Raw genomic sequence first — 14820 nt, forward strand, 5'->3', positions numbered from 1 at the left:
TTGGGTCGATGGTTGGACTCGATGATCTTAGAGGTCTTTTCCAACCTTAATGATTCTATGATTCTATGATTTTATACCTTCACGGGCACAGATCATGGCTGGTGGGGAGGAACAAATAATTAGAGGTGATCTATATCTGCATGATGAAAAATAACTAGCTTGCAGAGACAAACATGACTGCCAGTAATGTCAGGCTGCTAGGAAGAGCCCCTCTCCCTTCCAGCAAGGTAACAAATTAATTGGGCTATGTGGCTGTTGCAAGCAAAGTCACAAGTTTGCTTGCTGAGCACAGCCTGTGTGCTTGGTGACAGTGACATATGGGAGACAATTAAATAACTGCGGTTATGTCCAGGTTAGTGAGAAAACAGATCCCCTTATGAACTGGATTTATACCATGTGTCTGGTGCAAAGGTAGACACACAACCCAGGGTTAGAAAGGAGACACGCTGACTTCCCGCTAAGTTTACAAGCTGCTTGTTCACATCTGCCTATGGATTTCACTGTTATATAAAACCCCACCCTGCCCTGGCCCTACAGAGCCCTCTCCATTCCCCGACTGGCATGGAGGTTTGTTCTTTAACAAAGGGTTATTTGGTCTTTTAGCTTGATGGCTAAAGCCTGGATGTATAATTTACCATCCCCGGGGTTCCGAGCTCAGCTGTTTCCCCAAGCCAAGCCCAGCCAGCCAGCTCCAATTCTCCCGCTGTAGGTGAATACATTCAGCATTCAAGAGTGACACAGAGCTGAACAAATCCCACTCTTGGTAACAAACAACCCAAAGGCAATCAGCTCGGGGGTTAGGGTTTGACCTGCTATGGAAAATGCAAGCCATTGCGAAGTGGCAGCGGGACGCGTGGGAAAGCTGCAGGGATGGGCTGGGATGCTCCTACCAGATAAGAACCAGCCTGAAGGAGACCAGCCCAACCCCTTGCCCTCCTCCTAGCTAGCTTGTACCAAGGGGACGGGAGACAGCAGCTGGGGAGAGGCAGAGGCAGCAATGGAGGAAGCAGCCCTGCACCATTTTGTGCCTTCTTCCAGCAATCCCAGGGGCAGAGCGCTGCTTATTTTTAGCTCCTGAAGTAGCTGAAATACCACCGTGATAGTCATTAACGAAAACCCTGTCGGATGGGAACTGCAAGGCAGAGGGGTGGGGGGGCTGGTTGGTCTGTTTTGTTTTGCTTTATTTAATTGCTGGCTTCAGTACAGAGGCAGAGCGTGGCAGGAGGCTCAGCTCCTCTCACCTCGGGAAAAGCGGGAGCGCCAGACCCGGGGGAGGCGGGAAGGGAAAAGTCAATCAGGCAGTATTTAAAAATCTACCTGCTGGGCCCAGGGGGGGCTGGAGATTTTAATGTCATTCCCAGCTTGAGATGAAACCTGGAGAGTGAGAAAAGAAAGGGGTATCTTCTCTTCTTGGATCCTTAATTGCTCGTTAAATCATCTAACAAATGCCTGAACTCCTGGATGGCTCCTTGACAGAGGGGCTTCATCCTTGGCAGGGGGGAAGAGTATTTTTAAAAATACTCATTTCACCTGCTTTTTCTGGGTCTATAAAATCGAGAGTTCAATGGTTCAGTCTGCAAAATAAAACTAAGTCTGGAATCTTTTTATTACCGTTCAGCAGGAGCAATAAACTTTCCTATGAGCTGTTCCCCTGCTCCAGCATGTCGACTCTCGGTCTGCCCTGCAGGCAGCTGCCCACACTGTGGGAGGGCAACCTCTCCCACCCCCAAAAGGGACCTCCGGTGACTGCAGAGGAGCATGTACGAAAATAATCCCCTGCCCTACGAGCTCAGCCCTGCTTCTGGCCCAAGCAGACCTGATAACCGCAGCCAGAGATGCCTGTCCCTGGTCACTCCCATTCTGCCCTGTCATCGCTGTTCATCTATGTCTTCTGCTCAGACCCTCTTGCACTGGGTCTTAAATCACAGGGGACTGCCACAAGTCTCAGTAGTGGAAAAGGTGAGGCAGCTATTTCCCAGCACAGAAAATATGACGACCGTGCCATTCCCTCTGGTGCTTTGGAGAAAGCAACCTGCAGTTAAATCCACAAAGCTCAGAAGCAGCCCAGACCCTGCCCATAACAGCTGGAGAGCTTCAAATGTGCTTTGCCATCACAGACAGATGGACAGATCTGTGAGTTACACCTATAATCCCCCCCCCAGTAGTCAAGATAACATATGAAAGACCTCCTTCCTACCTGACTGAAAGCATGGATACTTTTTCTGCACCACCCATGCACAAATAACGGGGCCATGCCAGACTGCAGCCCCGAGCAGACTGGCCATTAGCAGGTTTTGTGTTATTCAGAGTCCATGAAAAGAGCAGAATTACAGCTTCAGCAGGGCAGGCAAACCGTACTGATGAATTATGAATATTCACTGAGCTCACGAAGCACTCCCGGGCAGAAAACAAGCTTTTGAAATTAACTGAATTCTTCAAGGTTCTTCGTTTGTCTTGGCTTTGAGGTGTGAGTCACCAATACTATTTTTCTAAAATGAGCAGAGTCTGTACAGAAGGCTGGGAGGATTCCTGGGCATTAAAATATTAAGTTAAGTATTCTGCGAGAAAGACTTTATGTTCATAAAGTCTTCAAAGCATAGAGACTCCACCCCATTAAGTTTTATGAGATGGTATCTCCATACAGTACTGGAACTTCTTCAGCCTGTAAAGCCTGGATGTTCAGGGGGCTTGAGTCTCTTTCTCTGAGCGTTGAAATCTCCAGCAGCTCCGGTCTCCAGTGCTAGCACCTTGGTGCCCTGGGATTTTTCAACAATTTCAGTGTTCAATAAAGAGAGGCTGCAGAGGAGTTTTGACCCTGGCTGTGCAGGCCATGTCATACGCCTTGTCGTTCCCACCCATTTAGGTTATTGCGGTGCTCTTCAACATTGGTGCTCCTCCGCTTCTAATTGTACCCATGGCCTAAGAAATAATCTGCTTGCTTTGCCACAAAAACTGTAACACCTTGTCACCAGTGCTCAGGCGGTACCCGGGGAGAGCAACCCATTCAGCAGTTGGGCTGTTCCCATCATAGCTGCTAAATCTGAGCATCGGACAGGAGCATCAGCAGCACCTGGCAGGGCAGAGGAACGGGACAGACCCAGGAAGGATGTAGGAGCTCCTCCAGCAGGCGATGCGCAGGCTCCCCAGGCGCTGCACGCCCAACTGCGGGTGGCTTTGTGCTCATGAGACGGGTCGCTGTGATGGACAGGGGTTGTTTGTCCACGGGACAGTGACAGCAAAGCATGGGCACTGCCTGCACACCCCTTTGCGAGACTCGTGTTTCTCGTCAGCGTTTGCTGATTTAGACCAAACACCCTGGAAGGCGAAGACTTCCACCTGCGTTTGTCCAAGAATGGGTTCGATCTAGCAGGCAAGAGAAAAGGTAATAAAACAAGGAGGCTGTCTTCACTAGTTTGCTGTAAGCACACTTAAGGAATAAGAACTCCTCTTTTCCGATTAATTATAGCAATAATTGGTTTTGTTTCAGCTGGTAGAAATATGAGACTTTTCCAAAATTTTCAAAGCATTGAAAGAAAAACTCTGCAGATTAGCCAACACCCCTGGGGTTTCAAGAGTCTCGGGGTGTGTGTGGGAGATCCACTTACTGCAAAGCAAGCAGAGGGGGGTCATGAATTTGGGTGTCCTGCTTCGCAAATGAGTGAAGCATCAGCCACTGTGGACTATTACAGTAGGGTTGAACTCAGCTACTCCAAGGCTGTCTAGACATTCCCATCCTAAATCTAAGACATCTTCTGGACCCAAGTTGTGTCAGAACACTATTCTCCAGGAAAAGTTGCTGTTCCAGCGAATCACATTTTTCTCACCAAAAAAGATTCCATTCGAAAACGGCCAGCTGGCCCTGCCCTCACTGCCATACTCCTTAACCGCGGGAGATTCCTCTCCCTCTGAGTCACGACACATGACAGCCAGCCAAGGTGGTCTGTGTTAACATGAATTAGCCCCTGTAGCAGGGACTCCTAGCAAAGAACAAGAATTCAGGAAAAGCAATAAACCAGCATCTGAAAAAAATTGTTTCAGGAGCCTTTCTGCTGTCCTTTCTGATACAAACGGCCCCTACTTCTGCAAGGTTACACACTCAGTTAAAACACATATTGTTGCAGGATATGCGTCACTTTGCTAACAATTTAAAATATACTTGTACATATATGAATTTCCTTCTGTTCCCAAGAAGCTCCACACATACGTAGTGCCGACTGGTTTGTCTGCTGAATAGAAATATTTGTTGACGTGAGGTGGATTCCACAAATAACCTCTTTCCTTGTGGCTTCCTTCCTCTACCCTCCTTTTGCCCTTTCTGCTGGATCATGCAGTGTGGATCCTAAAGCCCCATCCCGAGAAATGCAGCCTCTTTACTCCTGACAGTTTGGTGAACTGTTTCTGAAATCTCTGACTCCCAGTTCCGCCTTGAGCATCTATGTGACCTCTTGTTTCTTTCCTCTGCAGGCTGATGCCAAGATGGTCTGCGATGTCGTAAGTCGGATGGAGGACACAGAGCCCTTCTCTCCAGAGCTGCTGTCAGCTATGATGAGACTCTGGGCAGACTCTGGGATCCAAGAATGCTTCAACCGGTCCCGGGAATATCAGCTTAACGACTCGGCCCAATAGTGAGTATCCCTGTCCACAGTCTTTTGTGTTAAGAAGCTGCATTTGGGCTTGTTAAAGTTTTAACTAAAGTTAATGACCTCATAGCAGTGGATCTGAACACAGTTCTGCTTACAGACTAGGATGCGTGTTGTGTCACAGGCTGCTGCAAGGCAGAAGGGATCAGGCAGAACATTTGTGTCCCCTCTGGCCAGTCTGGGGTCAGGTCCATGACCCCGAGGTTGGGTTCCCAAACTGCTCCCAAACGGCTCAAGGTAGGTTTCTACAAACACGGATCTAGGGAGCAGAGGCAGACCAACCTCTGGACGTGACTGACAGCTTCTTCATTTGTCTGATAGATAACAGAAGGGTGTGATCACCTGCTTTGTATACCAGTACAGCTCTTGGGTTTGCTTTTCTGATAGTCATACACTGTACTGATAGGCAGCTGGATTACAACCAAGTGTAAGGGACATCTTTGCTTTTACAGTGGCATTGCGTTATTCTTATAATACAGTTGGTGGTATCTCTACCGTTAGGGACCACATCCAGATTTTTTTTAATGGTGATTGTCTGAATCCATGGCTTTGGTTCATCCCGTCATAAGGACAGGACATCTGCCCATTAAACGGCTGCTCTGGCTTGGAAGAAACATTGAGTGCCTCCCCAGTTTCAGTTCAAACCCATTTCTAATGATAATTCATCCAATCTGTTTGCCTCCACCTAGGCAAGGAGGCTAAAGCTTTTCATCCCGTAATTTCAATCGCAGCAGCTGTTGCAGTCAGGCAACATGTCCCCTGGCCCTGTACTGTGTCTTGGGCAGTAGTCAGTAGAACGTGGTTAAGCATAAGCATAAGGAAAAAGCAAACACGGAGTGATCATTTCCCCGGTTATACCCTTGGACCTTTTGGTAGTCAGGGGAATAGAGGCTTCCCCAAATGGTGACAGGGGAATGCTACGTCCATGCTTTTGGCTTTCACAATATCCCCTGTCAACAAGTTCACCACCTGACTCATGCACTTCTGGAGTTGTTATTACACATTTGGATTGTCTGGCATCTCTGCTTAGGGTTTTCCTGGTTATCTGTCAAAACACGAACCCAAGCACCGGTGTGGCTGATGGTTTTGTTCTGTGTCTTGGGCCTGATCGTCCCCGGTCTGGACCAGCTCCTCCCATCCAAGCTGGCAGGGCAGTTAGGGAGCGCAGGATTATTTCTGCTCTTGCGGTGCTGCAGCAGAAGGCGAGTGATGACACATCACTTGGCATTGACCAAAACTCAAATGGGAAACCTGCAGATGTGTGGTTGGTGTCACAGCATCCCACCCAACCACTTCTCACCACGAGCGACTACATCTCAGTGACGATCCTGACATTATGCTGCCTTTTCATCACTACTAGGTGGACATCCATGTTTAATCTATATTTCATTGCCTGTAACAGCAAAATCTGCCTTCTCTTGCCAGCAATTTTTTTTTCACAAACGAAGAGTTTGATTGCATAAACATACCTTTAGAGATATAAATTATATAAAATGCCAGTCCTAATTGCATTACAACCTTGTGGAAAATTCTTCAATTGTTTTAGAGCCAATTACCTTGAGGAAAAGTATTTTGATTTTCCTTCCATGCAAGATAGCAGTTGAAAATAATAAGCATAGCCCTCCCAATGTGACCAGCTGCTGGGCAATTCATCAGCAAGAGCTCTGAAACCACAAGCAGTTTCTAGACATCAACTGAAGAGGCTCTGTGCTGTGGTATTCACAGCAATATCAACGCATGGTTGCAGCCCAGCAAAATGAATTTCGGTGTCTTTAACAAAATCTCTTGCATCTGGAGGAGAATGCACCATCCTCCTTGCCAGGGGAGGGCTGTGCTGCCTCTCTCCTTAGCCACGCTGTGAATCGTGCTGTGGCTGGACACTTGTTTTCTCTGGGCAAGGTCAGATGGTGAAGCCAAAGATAACAAAGTCTTTCTCATTTATGGACCTGCTGCCATTTAGGAGCCTCTGGTGGTTCCGTCACCAGGAGCAGAGATGCTGTCACAGGGCAGGGCAGTGTAACATGTCCTGCTGCACCTCTAGGCCCCGGTGCCATCACACCAGATGGTGATGCGAGAGCTCAGTTGGCACTTATTCATGCCCAGTGGAGTCCCAGTGAAGAGAGGCATATTTTTCATTTAATCCTTCAAGGCTTTGGGGTTGTTTTCTTCTGCACGAGTGAGAGATTTGAGACAGTTTTCTATTTCCCCCCGCGCTGGGAAAGGACTTATCTTTATTGACACTGATACTGGATTTCAAACACTAGCAACTACAAAATGTGTTTTTGTTAGGGCTAAGAAAAATAAATTCCAGGCAAAAACTGAATCTGAATTTCCCCAAAGTGTGAAAAACAGTGATGGGCAGTGAGCTGGACTAGCATCGCTCTTATTTCAGGCTTCTCTTGGTGTTAAGCCATAGGGACTGGTGTTTCGCTGGCAGGAGGGAAGTTTGCTGCAGCAGTCAGAGATCGCACTCCACGGCTGCTCAGCACATGTCACAAAGCCCGAAGGCACCAAGCGACCAGGTCCTGTCATGGTCAGCACAGGTGGGACCTTCAGGAGTGGTCCAGGCATTTCCCTTCACCCCAGAAACCACCCGCTGAATGCCCTGAATGCTTTTCAGAAACCCCCCTCCACTGCCTGGCTATTTCTAAGGAACCACCTCTTGGGCTTCTCTGAGTCAGTGCTGCTGTTGTCCTACGTTGCTGTTCCAGTGCTTTACCTTGAGGTTTTTTAAATGGCTCGAACAACAGGCCTTCTGTTACGGCCCCTGGGAGACCAAGTCACAGGCTAATCAACAGCCTGCAAGAGCTAGCAGCATGGCTCTTATTAGTCTATCATTAATTTCACTGAAAATAGATTTAATATTTTGTATTAGCCTAAACAAGAAGTGATTAATAGCTCTTCTCTCCTATCAAAGATGGGCAGGAGCGCATTGCTTTCTACTCTCCCATGCATGCCTGCCTAATGGTGTGGACTTCCCTGCAAAGCTTTGCTTCTTTTAGGCTCTAAAGTTAGGCTGTCCTTAGCAAGGATTTCATAGCTACTGTGAAGGAACAGTAGAAAACAGCATTTGGCAAAGAAAAAACATGACCGAGGAAGAGGGGAGGTTCTGTAATGGGCCTCCTGTGTCTTGGACAGCAAAAAGTAAAACCATAAGGACAGCAAGAGAAGGGAAGAGAGTAAGATGTAGCAGTTGGTTTCATATTTTTTCATTACTGCATTTTTTCATCATTCCCTAAGGCAAATTTACGGGTGGGTTGAGTTCCACATTCCTAATCTCTTGATTATGTTTTTATTCCTACTTCGTCTCCTCTTCCTTTCTTGTCTCCATGCCTAGGAGCTAAATCTACCTCTGATCATCAAAGAGTCTGGGTACTGCTGATGTCTTTTTCTTCTCTAGCCAGTTTTTGTCTGTGGAAGCACATCTGTGACCCACATTTTGCTTTCAAAATCAGCAAAATAGAGGTTTCCAGCTGGTTTCCTTAATCTCCTACTTTTGTTCAGATTTTAAAATTGTCCTGTGTTTCCTAGCCTCGAGTTCCTAACTAGCCTGGTCAGTGGAGTACAGTGCATAGGGCAAGTTTGATCGTAGCAACCCAGGGATGGGGACCTGCTTTGAACGGCCTCCAAACTTCAGGGGGGGATGGAGCAGACAGAGCATCCACATGAGCACCGGTTTTCTGTGTGAATATCCAAAGAAGCACAGGCCTTGCAAGATGTGTAGGCAGAGACAGTTTGCAAGTACACAGACACAAAAAAGCCAGAATCCATCTCAAGTTATTCTCCTCCTGCTTCTAAGTACATTGAAAGATCATTTGATAATGCCAGGGCTGTGAAACTACTGTGAAAATGTAAAATATTTTAGGCCTGCGTTCAACCCATCCATCTTCACACATATCAGAGGTGTCAGGGCTAGGAAGCTTGTTGCCTTTGGCTCTCTCCGTAAGGAGCAAAGGGAGGGAGAGATGCCTCCGGAGAGGGATACAGACCTCACTGCTCAGTGGAGAAAGAGAGATGCAATTGTGTCTGCTGCTCTACCATAGCTAACCGCAGCCCTGACTTCTCAAGTCTGTGCCAAATACCAAGCCCAAACTGGACAACACTTTGGTTGCTCCATCTGCAAGAACTCCTCTGGCAGTGCCGTATAGAAAACCGACACCAAACTCAGAATAAAATAGTGCAGTGCCTTCCTTCTCACCCTATCTCATGTGGGACTGTTTTCTGATCGCTTTTCCTTGCAAAAGAATTGTCTTTGCATGATGGTATCACCTTCCCTACTGATACTTATTGCATTCCACATGCCAACACACACTTTGCATCGAGAGAACAGTTAAGAAAGTAGAGCCAGATGTTGTTATGATGTGGTGAACGGCTTCCAGACTGAGCCCTGACAAGGCAGCATTGAAACAGGCTGCCCAGAGAGGCTGTAAAATCTCCAACCTTGGAAATACTCAACACTGAGCCACCTCCAACCTTGAATACTCAACACTGAGCCACCTGAGCTAACTTTCAAACTGAATTTAACTTTGAAGTTGGCCCTACTTTGAACAGGGCAATGGTCCAGAACCTTGGAAATACTCAACACTGAGCCACCTGAGCTAACTTTCAAACTGAATTTAACTTTGAAGTTGGCCCTACTTTGAACAGGGCAATGGTCCAGATGACCTCCAGAGGTCCAATCCAAAGCATCACTTTTGGGTTTGTCTTTTGTTTTTTTCCCCTCGCTCTTTCTCTTATGACATTGGGTTGAAAAGGGAGAAGTTGTCTTCAGGGTTGGCTGCACTCTCCTGTTCCTAGCCATGCAGGACCATGCAGCTTTATGATAATGCCCACGTCCCGCAAGTCCCATGGTCTAAATGTTTGCCTTGCTGGCAAACGTTTAGACCATGGGACTTGGGGATGTGGGCATTATGCACGACTGTCAGGACATGGCCCATTTTAATGAGCTGCAATTGTTGCCAGCTCTTTCAGACTGAAGAAAGAAAAATTATAGGTCAAGGTTTTGCATTAATATTCCCATCAGGTGCATAGAATCCATTTTCTCATCACAACTTTTGCATTAGAATATGGCTTTCTGTGCGCCCATCTTACTTGTGCCTGTCACTTGCGCTCCCTTGCATTTAATTGGAAGGAGTAGCAGCATAAATGGAACAATCCAATTAATAGGGATGACTTGCGTTACACTGTTTATTGAACAACCCACCTGTGTGTCTTGGAGCCCAAGCACCAATAAAGCACAAAGGGAAAATAGATCACAAGCAGAGATGTAGATACATTTGTCTGAATTTATGGTTTAATTTACCTCTGTAAGTAAACATGCCCACCAGCTTTGAATAATTAAGTTCCTCCTACAATAAGCAAAACAAAACAGCTCATAAAGGCCAGAGCTGGTTGACTGGAATCGCCAGCCTTGCTCAATTCCCACAAATGAGGTGCAAATAGATTTCCAGAGAGGAGCAGCTCTGCGATGTGTGGTGGTGCCAGGGCTGTTTCTGGTAAGTGCGAGGTGGGGGAGATGGGGGCAGGCTGAGCATCAGCCTGTTAGAGCCTAGCAGGGCTTGGGCTTGGTAGAGGTCTCAGGCTTCATTATTTTTCTCATAAATTAAGGAATCACTATCGTTATATGGCTACACCTAGGGCTGAGTGAGCTGGAGGAAGGGCACAACAGGAAAGACGTTGTCTTTGAAATCAGCTGGATGTTTTCCAGCATTTCACCCTCAGTCTTCATCCACCTGGAGACGCAGTTTCACCAAAATTGGGTGCAATCTCTCCAGGGGCTGCCTCTGTTGGCCCAAAGCAGGGTGGAGACCACGTCACGGTATCTTGAAGGTGGGTGTTAAGCAATGCTCACCTTCCCATCCCACCAAACACTGCCAGGAGAGCGTGAGGACTGAGCTTCCTCACCAGAAAACTCGCTTACAAGCAGGGGGAGCAGAGGTCTGCAGGACTCTCTGCATAACACAGCTCCATCGTAAGACATTGCCACTTGTTATAATGCCCACCCCACTTGGCCCCTCTCAGATGCCAGCGCAGAGGAGAGCTCCACCAGACCCGCTCTCTCCTGGGGCACAGCCTCTCCGCAGAGGAGAGGCCACTCAGAAGCTTAGTCCCAGAGCCAGGCTCTTCCCTTTACCCTTTCCAAGCCACACGTGCAGGTCATCGGGGAAAGAGGGAACTGTCTCAAAAGACATTTCCTGGCTGGAGCTCATGCAAACTCTAAAGAAAATGAAGGAGAAGGAAAAGCAGGAGGTCCTGTCCCTTGTGAACACCTGGTTTCTGAAGGACTATATCCCCTCTTGGTCTGTGTGAAGGTGTCTGAGATGCCATCACCCCCCCCCCCCATTTAACTGCTTCTGTGAAGAGGAGAAGCTAGAGAGCTGGGCTTTAAAGCGGAGCTTGTGGCAGCACTCAGTGACGTGGGAACATCCAGGAAAGCATTCACCAGCTGAACCAGAGCTCCGACGCTTTGCCCGCTGCCTTTCCATCTGAAATAGCAAATTCTGCAGCCAGCTCCACTAAAAGCTCAGCACCTCTTTAGATATGAATCTTGCAGGAAAAAACCGGTGGTATAGTGTTGTCACTTCCCCCCTCCTAATCCTCCTTTACCCCCAAAAAATATCTCTAAGATCTGTCTGAAGAGACCCAGGAGATAACACAGACTGCACTGCAAGGAGGAGCAGAGAAGTTACGTAGGTAGTTCATTCCTCGGGGACAAAGACATAGCAGTATCTGCTACCTCCCTGCCATTTTTCATTGCCATGTCGCATCGTAACAATGTTGTCTTTGGCCTGGGGATTAGTAAAATCTTGACTAAATAAATTGCTATTTAATGACCCACGATACCAATCAGGGCTGTCCCACTTTTGGCAAAGCTCCCACCCGAAAGGGTAGGAGCCAGGCAGTAGTTCACGCTGCCTGGAGGAGGGGACACTACCAGAATTTGGGAACAATCTCTTCTTTTTTCACATTTTGCTTAGAGCTGAGGAGCAGCCAGCACCACCGATAAACATAGCACAGGGCATTCACCCCCGAGGAAACCTGTTGAACCGCAGTCTTGAACCCTGGATAATCTGTTCTCATCGCCAGCTGACAGACCCAACAGGAATTTCTTCCTGCCTTGTGAAGGGCTGTGGGTGACAGATTCGGTGCAGAAAGATTTGACTTTTTTTGGCTGAGTATTTGTGTATTTTTAGGCTGAAATATCCTTACGAAACCAGCTGGAGCTGGCAGGCTGCCACCAAGGGTTGGGGTTGGGGTTGGGGTTTTTTTTTTCTGTTCAGCTTGTTTTTTCACTGCTACCCCTACTGCTGTCCGCAGCCCCCCTCTCCCGACAGCTCTGCCTTTCAGCAGGCAGCGCTCGTGCCCTGCAGCTCGCCCATCACTGCGGTCTCCCACCTTTCACCCCAACCTCCTTCCCACACCGGGGAACAGCGGTGCCGCGATGCAGCTCCACAGCTGGGGAGTCCAGGCTTTCCTGGGAACCTGCAGCCCCTGCTCCACCTCTCCTGCAGAGCCAGGGAGCCCAAGCTTCCCTCTCCCTTTCTGCACCTTGCAGTTTGACACACCGTGCGCCCGCGGCTCTGCCGTCACAGCCTGCCCTGCAAGACAAACAGCATCACTTATATGGGGTGAGGGCAGGAGATGGGGTGTCTCCTACCAGCGAGGCTCTCGGGGCATCCTATTGCTGTTTGAAGCTCCTTAGGGAATCGGGTAGCTCTAGCAAGGCAGATGTCCCTCTGCGTGGGTAATTCCTGCTTTATGACAGCTAGTCGGCATCCGGCTCATCGGTCACCAGGGGCTGTGAGCCCTGTCCCCCCGCGGCACATGTAGCCAAGTGGGGACTGGCCGGCTGCTCTCAGCCTTGTGGTTCTGCAGTGTGTCTGCAGGAAAAGCTGTCAGGAGACCACCGTGCCATGGCTCTTCTTCACACAACTGGCGTCAGGTCTGGCACCGTCTGCGACGCTGGGAGGCGAGCGCGGTGGTGGCGCGTGGTTTCCCGACGTATTTGCTGTCCGTTTGAAATCCTTAAATGGCAAAGAATGGCAGGAATGTGGGAATTTCTTTGTAGCCAGGCTCCAGGATGGAGCAAGCTGTCTTCCACACGGGTCTGCAGGCACCGGTGGTGACGGTGTGATGGGGAGATGCTGCCCCCACCCTCCACGGGTCCTATCCCAGAAATAATCCCAGTTTGGAAGGAAAAGTTGCAAAGGGACTTTGCTGCGTTCCAGGGAGCACGAGGCAGCGCGTCAGGAGCTCTCGGGCAGAACTGCGTGCCACCGGCCATGGGATGAACAGCTCAGGAGGAGCCACTCCAGCTCAGGAGGAGCCACTCCAGCCCAGGACGAACCACTCCAGCCCAGGACAAGCACTGCCGGGCAGGGCAGATAAGCTCCATGCTCTCAGGATGCAGTTATCTCCCTTTCCACCTCCTTCACGTTTTCACGGCCACCAGCCTTTCCCTGCCCTGGGTTTCTCAGCGCGACGCTCCTCTCCCCTGACCGCAGGAGGTGCGATTCCTCTGTCGGTCACCCCGTTCCCCACCCTGCCCCTGCTCAGGGGATGCACTGTGCCAGGGCGGTGTGATTCATTAGGCCCCACAGCGCAAGAGAGCCCAAAAAGCATCTGAGTGACCGCTAGAGGTGTGCAGCTGCTGCCATTCCCCCTGCTCTCTCTTGGGGTCCAGCCTGTGCACGTGCGCACGCATCCCCTGCTAGAAGAGGGGGAGTAGTGCAGCATCCCCGCACTCAGGTGTTTAAGGTTAGGAGTTAAATCCAAAACCAATCATGAGCTTAGCTAAAAAGCCCCTGTTTTTCAATATATATTAAGACAACCATTGGAAAATTGCTTTTATCTGCTGCTTCCTAAGCCCTCTGGCTTATACTTTAAAGCCTTTTGTCTGTGAACAGGAGAGCTGGAAAGTCCTTTTTTATTTCCTTAAGCAAATAGTCCATCTAATATCCAGCCTTGAGGGGCTGAGGCTTTAAGAGAGAACAAAAATGAAGGGGGAGAAAAAAAAGAAATGTAGCAAACATTGTGACACTTGCCATAAAATCACAGGACTCGGCAATGATAGGGATGAAGCACCCGGAGCTGTGCCCGCGAAGGGAGGGTGGCATGGGCCCCGGTAGGAAGGCAGAGCTCCCCGGGGCCCCCCAAGAGCCCGTGGTGCCCGTCGGTCAGCAGGTTGAAGCTCCTTGTCTCGGTTCCCCAATGGGGACAATAAACACGCTCCTATTTATGAGACGCTGACGTCCATGGTGGCGAGAGCAGCGAAGGCAGCAGCAGAGCAAGGCAGGAGCCCGTTGGGTTGGGCAGGCGGGCAGAGCATGGCAGGGAGTGTCAGGGTGAGCCCCATGGGAACAGAGTCCTGGCGCTCGGCCAAGACAGTCCTGCCGAAATCAGGATTCGCAAGGTAGAGCCCTGGGCACTGATCATTTCACAGACTAATTGATATAATAGCTGTAATTAGCCCTGTAGCAAACACCACTTTTTGTTTCTTGCTTATCCAGGCCAAGCGCTGAGCCAATATTCAACCCCCAGCCATTGATTTCCTACTGCTTTTTTGGTGGGAAGGGGGGAAATATGGGGTTTCTTTCTCAATATAGAAGACGTAGACGGGACTTGGCAGCACGGGCACGTGTTTGTGCATGGCTGGTGCCGTGCATATGGTGTGTATACAGGGTGTCTCGAAGGAGACCCAGCACCAGGGGTGTTTGGCCGCAGGCAGTGTGGCTGGGCAGGCGGGAAGGGCTGTGCTTTCCCTTGGGGGTTCATTAGCAGCCCTGTGGAGAGCAGCAGGCACGGCTGCTCCCCAGCCCGATGCCTCCGGCTCCGCAAAGTCGGCAGCACCAGGGGGGAGGATGCGTCGCCTGGCTGTGGCCCACTCCAGGGCTGGGTCAGTGCCAGGGATGGCCTTCCTGCCTCCTCCCACTCTTGGAGACCTGACAAGGGGTTCGTACCTGTTTTTTCCCAACGCACATGCTGATGAGATGATCATTGATTTGGGCAGGGGAACCGAAGGCAGCCGAATGTGACGCTGCTGCATTACTGCCTCATGTGCCACTCTCCCGTACAAGCCAGCCATGAGCCCAGCCAGCACAATGAGTCAGATATACACTTGAGGCAGATTTTTGACCTTTTCCTATTATTATCTTTTTTTCTTTTTCTTTTTTTTCCCTGC

The 14820-nt window shown here is 49.4% G+C and overlaps 1 protein-coding gene across 2 annotated transcripts in view; it reads left to right on the plus strand.

The window, feature by feature from the left end:
- The window catches only part of GNAO1 (G protein subunit alpha o1), an 85025-nt gene that overhangs the window by 42580 nt on the left and 27625 nt on the right, over positions 1 to 14820 (plus strand). The window contains exon 2 of one of the 2 annotated variants that reach the window (XM_009276759.2): positions 4465 to 4625. In XM_009276759.2, coding sequence (XP_009275034.1) covers positions 4465 to 4625 — 161 coding nt within the window. The remainder of the gene's footprint in view (positions 1 to 4464; positions 4626 to 14820) is intronic. The other variant, XM_009276760.2, reaches the window with a different exon arrangement.

The sequence above is a fragment of the Aptenodytes forsteri genome, unplaced genomic scaffold (assembly GCF_000699145.1).
Source record: "Aptenodytes forsteri isolate BGI_AS27 unplaced genomic scaffold, ASM69914v1 Scaffold33, whole genome shotgun sequence".
In the NCBI taxonomy this organism is placed as follows: domain Eukaryota; kingdom Metazoa; phylum Chordata; class Aves; order Sphenisciformes; family Spheniscidae; genus Aptenodytes; species Aptenodytes forsteri.